General features: G+C 55.8%; 2 protein-coding genes and 1 long non-coding RNA gene across 4 annotated transcripts in view; 1 reads left to right on the forward strand and 2 right to left on the reverse strand.

The window, feature by feature from the left end:
- LHFPL5 (lipoma HMGIC fusion partner-like 5) overlaps positions 1–516 on the reverse strand; it is a 3973-nt gene extending 3457 nt beyond the window's left edge. For both annotated transcript variants that reach the window (XM_017835784.1, XM_017835783.1), the window contains exon 1: positions 69–516. In XM_017835784.1, the coding sequence (XP_017691273.1) occupies positions 69–480 (412 nt within the window). In that variant the 5' untranslated portion in view covers positions 481–516. The remainder of the gene's footprint in view (positions 1–68) is intronic.
- Positions 1–1744, reverse strand: part of LOC108507637 — a 9048-nt gene extending 7304 nt beyond the window's left edge. Inside the window, exon 1 of the long non-coding RNA XR_001878208.1 lies at positions 1661–1744. This is a non-coding gene — a long non-coding RNA (uncharacterized LOC108507637). The remainder of the gene's footprint in view (positions 1–1660) is intronic.
- A 769-nt stretch (positions 1745–2513) lies between these two features.
- CLPS (colipase) lies at positions 2514–4007 on the forward strand. Its single transcript, XM_017835785.1, has 3 exons — positions 2514–3017; positions 3632–3754; positions 3835–4007. The coding sequence occupies exons 1-3, from the start codon at positions 2922–2924 to the stop codon at positions 3967–3969; spliced, it is 354 nt and encodes a 117-aa protein (XP_017691274.1). The 5' UTR covers positions 2514–2921; the 3' UTR covers positions 3970–4007.
- The last annotated feature ends 6680 nt before the right edge of the window (positions 4008–10687 follow it).

Consider the following 10687-nt stretch of genomic DNA (forward strand, 5'->3'; position numbering starts at 1 on the left):
AAAAGCGGCTCTGGTCGGATCATTGGCAGCTCCCGGCCCCTCCCGTGCATCGCCCCAGCCCTGCTCACCTGCTGCCAGCTGCATCCAGGCACACACTTTATAGACAGTGGCTGCGTTACAGAAGAAGAAGAGGCTGAAGCAGAGGATGGAGCCAATTATGAGGAAGGTGGATATGCCTACGAAGAACATGGCAGTTTTGAAGGCACTGGAAGGGATGGTGCCGAAGTCGAGGGGGCTGCCCTTGCAGATGAGCTCCCCGGTGAGCGCGTTGCCGATGCAGTAGGAGAAGAGGCCGAAGTAGCCGGCCTGCGGCGTGTCGATGCTGTCGCCGATCCAGTACGGCTGGATGAAGGTCACCACCATCAGGATGGAGAAGCAGAGGGTAAAGAGGGCCCAGAGCACTCCCATGGCCCGCGCATTCCTCACGTAGTTGGTATGGTAGATCCGGGCCGCTTCCTGAGCCGGCAGCAGCTTGGACATGGCGGGGCTCCCGTCCCGGCCCCGCTCCCGGGGCGCCCGGAGCGGCCCCGCCCGGCAGCGGCAGCGGCTGGACCGCCCCGGGGGGCGGTGGCGGTGAGACCTCCCACACACCCCCAACGAGCCGGGGAGGACCCGGGAGGAGCCGGCACGACCCCCGCCCCCTGAGCCGGGGAGGGCGCGGCAGGAGGCGGGCGGCGCGGCTCGAGGGATGCGCTTCTGGGATGGGCCCCCGGAATGTGCCCCGAGGGTGTGCCCTGTGTCCCTGGAATGCTCTCTCGGGATTTGCCCTTTGCCTCCACCGTATGCCCTACCATGCACCTTAGGATAAGCCAGATATCCCCAATGTGCACCCTAGGATCTGCCCTGCGACGCACCCTGGGCTGTGCACCAGAGTTGCACCCTGTGCCCTGCTGTGCACTCAGGGGTGCACTCTATCCCCCGCCTTGCCCCAGAAACGTGCTGTGTGCCCTGCAATGTGCCATGCACACCCAGGATGTGTGGCAGGATGTGCTGAGCTGCACTGTGTACCCCTGGATGTGTCCCAGGATGTGCCACATGCCCCAGGATGCATGTTGGGATGCACCCTGGGATGTGTCTTGCCCCCCAGTATGTGCTCCAGAATGTGCCAAGGGCTGTGCCATTAGCCTTGGGATCCCATCAGGCTCTGCTGTGTGCCCTAGGATATGTCCCAAATTCTGTGCCTCCTTGGCTGCTCCCTTCCGGCCTCCCAGCCCGTGTCACAAGGGTCTTCCCCCACTGGTGGGGAGTACATAGGGTGCTGCATCATTGGGGTGGTGGACTGCAGGCCCTTTGACCCCCCATTGTAGCCTAAAATTGGCTCTTAAAGAAACCTTTAAGAGTCAATTTGTGAGTTTTAGAAGCCAGGCATTCTTTATTACAATGCGCTGTATAATCACAGCACTGCCCCGGGAATCAGTTCACTGAAGTGCACACAGAGGTATCATCTTCACTACAGCTTATATGTCAGTGTTACATGATTATTCATTTTTCGTTCCCTGCATTCTTGTTGCATATTTATGACATTTCTCAACGCTTTTTAGCATGCATACATATCCCTATAAGGTCTTTGAGGGGCTTCATCAGTGATCTCTGTTGGTTGTCCATGTCTGGAACCCCCAAAGTTCCAAGTAACTGCCTTATGAACTTCAAGACAATACACCTGGTTATAGAGGAACTGGGTGTTGTTTGGCTGGCTGCCTCAGTTCCCTTCTTTATTGTTTCTTTACTTTGCTTAGTTAGCCCCTTTAAATCACTTGGCTCAGCTATATGTAGTTTCTACGGTACATTCCTCTGTAAAAATTGTTAGTTCTTGTTCCATCTCAAAACTCAGATATCACCACCAGCTCCAGGGCTGACTGGGGCTGCAAGCAGGCAGGGGACCATCCCCACAGTTTCACGGCAGAAAGGGAAATGGCTTATCCTGCTACAAGGACACACCAGAGTGTCAGCCAGCACCTGTGGTAGGGCCAGGTCTCTGCCCAATCCCCATGTTCCCATGTCCCCATGCCAGAGGAGCATGGGCAGCCCTAGAGCCTGCCCTGACAGGTTGCAGGCACTTGCAGCCACCTTGGGACCTCTCTCCAGGAGCCACATCTGCCTCACATCCCGAGAGACCACACAGGTTCAGCTCCTGTCATGAGGACTGGATGCCACACGCCAGCGTGACAGCCATAGCCAGCGTCATCCTCGGCATCACCCCTGCAGCTGTCAAAGATCAGGGCTGCCTGGCCATTAATCATTGCTGAGAACAGCCAAGCATGAAAAGCTGTGCTGTTCCCAGGGCTGTTTTCCTTTCATCAGCTGCAGCCCCCAAGCACTTAAACATAGAGCAAATATTTGGCAGGGCAGGGTGAGGTTCTGGCCCATGGGCTGGGGACGTTAGTGAGCTCTGGAGCACTGAGAAAGGCCAGCAGGATGCTTGCAGGGGGCCGAGCTCTCTCTTGTATGCTTGGGTTTCTTGGCATCTGTGATCATACCATTTGAGTGATGGAGGATCTGGTGGCGGGCACTTTCTCATGGAACAGAGCTCCTACCATGGCACCAGCCCTCACTTTACCTGAGAACCCCCCAGCAGAGCCCAGCAAGGAGGGCATTTCAGAGAACCTCAGCTCCACAGCTCGCTGTTGCAAGGTGAGGGAGAGGAGGGAGGACTGGAAGCATAGGAGTGCCATTACTTTGCATTCACTTTGGCCAAAGGAGCTGCCAAAGGGCAGGTTGACATCGCCAGCAAGGGACAGTCACCTGGGAATGGGAGCTGGTAGCACTGGTAGCACAGGCATCACTGTTTCCCTGCCCTGGGCGGTGCAGCACTGCCCTAATGCCACGAATTGAGATGTGATAGGAGCGGCCACGTCAGCTGATGGAGACACCGGCTATAAAGTGCCTGCTGGCCCCATGGTGGAGGCACAAGGGAGCCCACCATGGCCAACGTGGTGCCTGCCTGCCTGCTCCTGGCCCTGATGCTCCTGGCCCCAGCCCTGTCAGCACAGCAGGAACGAGGGCTCATCTTCAACTTGGTAAGAGGAGACTAACCATGATCTTGGCACACTGGGGGTTACTCCAGTGCTGCAGTGGGGCACACAGTGCATGGAGGGTTGGAGGTGTCTGCGGTGCTTTGGCCTCCGGCAGCAGTTATTTGAGGGACCCCCAGGATGATGGATGCAGACACCAAGAGCAAAACTTATTGTGTCTGGGAAAACTGAGGCAGGTGGGGATGACGTGCTGGGTTTTCCAGAGTTGTGAGAGATCTTGGAGCCCGGAAAAGCAGCTGTGTAAAGGAATAGGGAAGTCATAGAGCGAATGAAACTAAAGCTCTCAGCTGCCTGAGCCAGACAGAACCCCCACCCTGGGTGGCTCACAGGGACTGGGGAGGGGAGATGCTTTCCTCTGGTGTCTCAGCCCTACTCCCGTGAGCCCCACAAAAACAGCACTTCAATGGGTGGCATTTTGGGCCAGACTGAGGAAATGCTGCAGACTGGGAGACTCAGGCATGCTGGCAGTGGTGCTGACCCTGAGCTGAAAGGCAGAGCTGGTGTTTGACACCCACCCAAACCCCCTGGGCCCACAGCTAGGGGGGGATCAAAGGGGGACAGAGAGGGACCTGGTGCTCAAGCCCTGCCTTGTCATGCAGGAGATTGGGGAGCTGTGCCTGCAGAGTGTCCAGTGCAAGAGTGGCTGCTGCCACCGGGTCAGTAGCCTCAGCATGGCTCGATGTGCACCGAAGGCAGCCGAGTTCCAGGAATGCACCCCAAGGGTATGTACTTTCCTGCTCCCAGGGGTGGCTGGGGATGGGGGCATGTCCCCCACACTGCACTGTGTCTTGGTTCCCTGCAGAACATCTATGAGGTCTATTACAAGTGTCCCTGTGAGAGTGGCTTGACCTGTGATGCTGATAAGACCATCGTGGGCTCCGTTACCAACACCAACTTCGGCATCTGCAAGGACCCCCGGGGCTTCTACAGGCGGTGAAGAAAGAGACCCCCTGGAGTCCCTGCCCCTGCCACCCTGCCTTTCCCCTTCCTAGGGATCCCTGGATCTGGCTGTGGGAGACTTTGAGTAAAGAGCAGCTTCTGCTGAGCTGCAAGCCAGCGTTTTCACTCGGCGCAGGCCCCCTGGCCCGGGATGGGGACAACAGGGCCAGAAGGTCCTGAAAAAAGCCACAGGGACATGATAGTTTTACCTATATGTGTGTGCAATCATATAATAATCTGGTCTAGGTCAGCAGAGAGCCATGGGGTGAGCTCTGCTCAGGGGTAGTGTTAGCAAAGGGGGCACGGGGGAGAGGAAGATGCAGCAGCCCCAGGATATGAGGGAGATACTTTGGTTGTGCTGGACTTGTTTTATTTCCTGCTGTGGCTGCTCTGATTGGAAACATTTCCTAGAAAAGGTTTTTTACTAGGGAAGAGGAACTTGCAGGGGTTGTTGAAGCTGTGGGTGCTCAAGGTGTTTGGTGGTCATGTCCACCTCCCATGTCATGCCACACTGTGGGCTCTGGATGACCATGCCTGCACCTCCTCCTCAGGGTGAGCAGAGGTGGCCAGGAGGTGAGAGGTCAGCCAGGTGGGAGTCCTCCCTGAAAAGGACCTTGTAGGGGCAGCAGTTGTAAATGCCATGGGAGACCCTCATGCAGCACCTCCATCAGCATCTTGTAGGGTATCTTCTCTGGCTGAAAGATGTGCAGGGGCTTTGGGAATTCAGGATGGACCTGGGGAGAGATGGTGCTGGGAGCAGCCCTGGCTCGCAGTGAGGTGGCAAATCCCCTAAGCCCTGACCCCGGCAGAGCTGTGCCCTGGGCAGGGTAGCCTGCAGGGTGCAATGCCCAGCTTGGAGTCAATGTTTTGGGCATGGGGGGGGAGCACAGATATACTACAGCAGGATGAGGAAGAGGAGGCACCCATCTGGCAGAGCTGAGAAGGGAGCAGGAGATGAAGGGGTCATCAGAGAGAGTGTTCTTGGCTTCTCTCATGCAGATTTCATGCATGTTTTTTTGCCCTGGGGGCATGGCAACAATCAGGCACCCCCAGTGCCACTTCCCACTGCCCCAAGGGGCTCTGCACCAGGTAGGGAGGCCACAAAGCCTGGGGGCCATACCTTGCAGCTGAGAACATGCTGTAGGAAACTTTTTTTCCAGGAAAACGGTGACTGGCAGCTTGAGGATCTGAACCTGCAGAAGCACCAGGGACACGTCTGGGAGGGTGGCACAGCTTGGAGGGTCCCCATTGTGGCAGCGTGGGGACCTTCTGGCCCCTGAAAGTTTGACTCGGCAGAGCTGCAAGAGGAGAAAATTCTGACCTGGATTTTAGTTTTAAACTTGTGGTGGGTGGTGAAAGCTTTGAGAGTCTTGTTCTCATCGTAATGGTGGCCCTGGCAAGAGGCCACCAGGTGAACGTCCTCATCAGTGCACCCCCTGGTGTGCGTGGGGTGCTGCCAGTCCTGGGGACAGGGGGACCCTACACTAGCGTAGGGGCAACCTAAGTTGGGAAGGGGGATATGAGCAGGGCATCCTTGTGCAGGCAGGTTTTGCTGCAGCAAGGTTCCTTGTGGGAGGACATGTGGGAGATGCAGCCCCCCAGCAGGGACCATACTTCATACCGGGTAATGGAGAGGAACAAGCATTGGGGTACTCCTTCCTCCCTCAGTGCTTTGCATGGGGTTTAACCCTCCTTGGTTAAAAAGCAATGAGGAGTATGAGACTGAAGGGATGTTGGGGTGGAGGGCAGTCCAAGACCCTCCCCAGCCTCACCCCATCATCAGGATTGCACCCCACTGTCAAACCCCATCTCCTCCTGTTCACCCATGGGGTGCCCTGCTTACCAGGGAGGTGTGTGGAACATTTCACCCGCCTGAGTGTCCCCCCTTCCTGCCTCCCCTGTGCTCCCCCGCCCGCCCTGGCTGTTGTTACTCGAGGGTACAGGATGTTCTCACTCAGCCGAGCTCCTCTCCCCCCTCTCTCCCCCCTTTCCGCCAGCCCTTGGCCTTCACCTCTTCTCCTCTGCACTGCTTTAACTCTGTTTTTTTTCCAAAACATCACCTTTTCCTCTTCCTCTTCTTCTGCCTCTTCTTCTTCTTCATTTCTTTTTAATTTCTGCACAGATGCACTGATGCTCCTTCTCTGCCCCTCCTAGGGAGTCCCTGCACCGTCAATTCACTGCATCTTCAGTGGTGTGCCCACACAATGCCCAGCTTTGCAGACATCCCCAGCAAAGATGCCCTACTCCCAACCTTGCAAAACATTCCAAGAAAGAAAGTGTGTGTTGAGCTGCCTCTCTGGCTTTGCCTTTGCATGTGACAGAGGGAACAATGTCAGACACTCTCCTTTTTTCCCACTCTGATGCTTTTCCCTGGAGTTGGAACAGGAAAGGACCTGAGTGAAGGGCAGGGACCTGCTCCAGGCAAACCACAGCCCCCGGGGTCCCAAAACCTGGGTATGAGGGTCTCGGTCTCTCCTCCATCCTCAGGGTTGGCTTTGGGGCTGGAAGTAGGGTCTCTTGAGGAGGCTCCCCCATCGCAGAGCAGCCCAGGGCTGAGGACTGCCCAGCTTGGGGCAGTAGTGGAGGTTGCAAGTGGGACATGGGGGACGCAGAGGTGGCCCTGGAGGACATCCAGGCACCCCCCACACCTCCATGAGCCCCTCATGATGTTGTCCAGCAGGGCACAAGTGGAAAAATCCTCAGACTGAATAATTTGCCCTGCTGGAAGAATTAATTAGTGCAATACAGGGATGTGAGGAGGGTGGGTGGGGGAGGCTGATGGGCTGCCTCAGCCTCGTGAGAGCTCGACAGTAGGTGCTTTGCTACAGCCACTTTGTGGGGGTGGTGTCAAGCTCGGATCCCCCTTGATGAGTATTTTTAGCATTAAATTCCCTGAAATGCTAGTGAGCGGGGCTGGGGGAGCGGGCCAGCCCCATAGGTGGGAGAGGAGATACTGGGGGGATACGTGGTGTGGCATGGCATTGCTGGGGATGCACTCTGGGGGATGCTGAAAGGGGTGTTAGGGTTGATGCTGGGGGTTGATGGCGGGTGTGATCCCAGGGGCATTGCTGGGGGGAACGCTGGGGGAATGCTGGCTGATGCCGGGGGCCACGCCGGTCTTCACCAGCCAGGGGACCCGAGCGGGACCAGCCGCTTGGAGGTCCCGCAGTGGCCCTGCCCGGTCGCCTCCCCCCTCCGTCCCCCCCGCCCCCTCCCGCCGCTGAGTCAGGCTGTTCCTGGAGCTCCCGCAGCCGGTACATCGCGTCCCCACGCCAAGCCCTGGCACCGCGCCCGCCCGCCCGGTGCTGCTCCCGGCAGGGGCAGGGCCCGGCCCGGCGGCTCCTCCGGGCTCCCGGGCTGCGGCTCCCGGGAGTGGTGGGGCTGAGGCGGGGGGCGAAGCCCCGGGAACTGCCGGCGGGACTTGGGGGGACGCAGTCGTAGCACTGGCCCGAGGATTGCTTGTACATATCCCTGCCGGGTGTGCCCTGAACCCAGGGCTCCCCGGGCACCCAGCAAGCACTAGGGCACCCGGGGGGGATCTCCCCGGAGTGTTTTCGGGCCTCAGACCCCTCTAGCAGGAGCATCTCCACTGCAGGGCACAGCCTGGCTGCTGAGCGTCCTCGAGGGTATTGCACCCTTTGCCACCCCCGCACCCAACCCAAAAGAGAGGTGCCAGCCTGCACCCTCCCACCCGGACACCCCCGTTCGAGTGGGGCAGGTGAGGAGCCCCAGCCACCCCCAGCCATCCGCCCTCCCCGGCGGAGGCTGGTACAGTTCGTTATGTCCAGACCGGAATGTACTTTGTGTTGGAAGTGGCCACCAGCCAGGACGGCAAAGCCGGACTTTATTTATCCTCCCTGCTCTGGCCCCGCTGCATCCTGCCCTTACTTGTGTGGGGCTGGATCTCCAGCAGGGCTGGGGGAGCCCTAGACTCTGTCCACCCCTCATCTGCTCATCGCCAGCTGGGAAGGACAGGGATTTTCCCCCTTTCCTCAGAAGATAAATAATCTGGGAAAATATTTGTGTCCTTTCAGCTTGTAAAAGCTGTCCCTGGTGTCTGGAAGGAAGTGTCATAGGGAAGATGGGGATGCAGGGATGGGTCCAGCCCCAGCAAAGCCTCTGGCTGGAGGTGCCCCTGTCTGCTGGCAAGAGGGTTTTTTGCAATGGGACCAGAATTTGGATCACAGTCTGGTAATTTATGGATTGGAAATACATGTAGAAAGAGCCAGCCCTAGCTGTGATGCAGAATGGAGCAGGATCAAGCCTGTGATGGAACCAGGGCTTCTCTGGTGGTCCCCATGTGTGGGGGGTATGTCTTGGCCCCTCTGCTGTTCAAAATTCATTGTAGGAGCCATGAGTCCAAGCTAAGAGAGGGACGGTGTTGCAGCCTCAGGACGGATCAGAGGGATTGCCCCAGGCTGGGTCTGACCAGTCATTCCATGACTAGACACAGAATCCCTCCTGTGGCCTTTCCAGTAGGAGGATTTGGGGGGGAATTTAATATAGAAAGCAGCTTTCCAGCTGCTTTGCGCCCCCGGGTCAAGTTCATGGCTAGGCTTCGCGAACGAAGATTTGGGAAGGCTCTATCCACATTTGCTACAGGCACGCTGGTGGCTTATGAGGCCAATACGTGACAGACATATCCGATTGCAAAAGGCACAGCAGAAAGACTCCTTAGATGGTGTATTCTGCAATACACGGTTCTTTCTGCGTTGCCTTTTTTCCTCGAGAGTGATCCTGTGTGCGTTCTCGAAGGAGACAGCTGCGTTATAGATGGTGTGTCTCCAGGCCTCCTGATTTGAGGCCAGAGTAGACCAGTTATGGTGATCAATATGGCCAAGGCTGAGATGTTGTTTCAGGGAGTCCTTGTATCTTTTCTTCGGGGCTCCTCTTGCCCCGGGTCAAGTATCCTCGTACCAAATGAGTGGTCTTGCACTACTGCCTCCATTCCCCCATGCCCTCATGTCCACCCTGTCCGTCCATTCCTGCTGTCAGTGCAGCTGCACCTACAGCCAGCAGCGAGGACACAGTGTTCTCCTGTGTTCTGCTGCCTGTTGTGCAACACCCGGCTGCACCTCCCATAAACACACAACTTCCCATGACCACGACGCCAGGCTCCTGCCACACTGCACCCCTCTGCCTGAGACAAACTGGGCCCTTGGAGGGGTGTACATACAGGGGGTACAGGTGGGCGAGGCCATGGCATCATCAGGCTGCAAAAAACTGCTTTGATCCCCCAAATGGGCAGTGGGGATCTGGGTACTGGGGGAACGATGGATTCGATCCCCCTGGGAAGGGAGCATCTTGCATGGGTCATCTAGCCCAGGACCATTGATTTGTGCTGCCACACACAACACCGAGAAAACCCATTTCTTCTACTCTCCAAGGCTTGAGAAATTGACTGATGTGACTCTTCACTGTGAAACTGAGGTGGAAGGACTCCTCTCCTCCTCATGCTCTCGAGGCAGATTAACACTGGTTATTTTTAGCAGAAGACAAGGATGAATAAAAATATCCCCTATTATTTTTAAATTTTTTTCTCTTTCAGGAACTGCTGCTCTTACCTCACACAAGGTGCTTGGGAGCAGCACAAGGCAGGGCAGATTTCTTGGCTTTGCTCCCTTGTTCCAGTGCAGGGCAAGACTTTCCCCCAGACTCCCTGCCCTTTTGGGGCTGGGCACAGGGCTGGGGCCGGACATGTTAAGCCAGCTGGACGGTGAGGGGGAACAAGCAGTACCCCTGGCAGCCGCCCCAAAACCGGACAGGATTATTTATGGAACAGATTTCCTCCAGGTTGTGTTACAGGGATGTGGGTGAACGGGGCAGACCCCAGCACTGGCCAAGTGGGAGATTTTGGACATCTCACCACCCAAGAAAGCAAAGTGAGCTGAGGGGTCCAGTGCTGATATAGCACTGTTTTGGAAGATGTCTTTAAAAAAGGGAGCTCTAGTGCTTTCTTCCCATGTGTTTTGTGTGATTTTTTTGATGCAAATTTACTATTTTTGCAAGGTTTTCAAGGACAAACCAGGCTGAACCCCCTCACTGCCGCCATTGGTCCCACGGGATTTTTCAGGGCTTAGGTGTTATTTTGGGGGCCTGACAGAATTAAGCTATGTGGTTTTCTAATATTGAAAACACACAGGTATTTTTTTTTTTTTTTTGTAAATGGAAATGTTTAAAACCAAAATGCAAGATTCACCTGGGTCATTTTAGAGAAGGAAAAATGAAATGTTGTGAAAACAATTTTTTTTTTCCCTAAAGTGGGCTTTAATTTTAACTGTATTTCTGATAAGTGACATCAGTGTCTAAATTACAGCTGGGGAAATTGAACTCAGAATACAGAGCAGACCTGTGAGAAAGCACCTGCCAAGGCAGTGCTGCCTTCAGCTTGGCCCTGGGGGTTTTTTTGGATTAACATGTGGGAATCAGGGTGCAGGTTGGGAGCAGCAGGGACTCATTCCAACACAAACCTGGTAAAAAAGGACACTTTATAAAGCACTCAGAGATGCCCCATTTTAAATCTGTCCCCAACTTTCTTTTGCACCTCTTTGCTCAGGCGCTGCAATTAGCTGAACGTGCATAAGCAGTGATGAGATGCTTAATTGCAAATGTACATTATTTCTAATCTCGGGGGGTATTTTGAGGCAGCTTTTAACAAAAATCTTATCTCCTTCATACCGAAGTGGAACATTTCTGCGCATCCCAGCAGCCAGTGT

Source organism: Lepidothrix coronata, unplaced genomic scaffold (genome assembly GCF_001604755.1).
Source record: "Lepidothrix coronata isolate B3197 unplaced genomic scaffold, Lepidothrix_coronata-1.0 Scaffold263, whole genome shotgun sequence".
Lineage (NCBI taxonomy): Eukaryota > Metazoa > Chordata > Aves > Passeriformes > Pipridae > Lepidothrix > Lepidothrix coronata.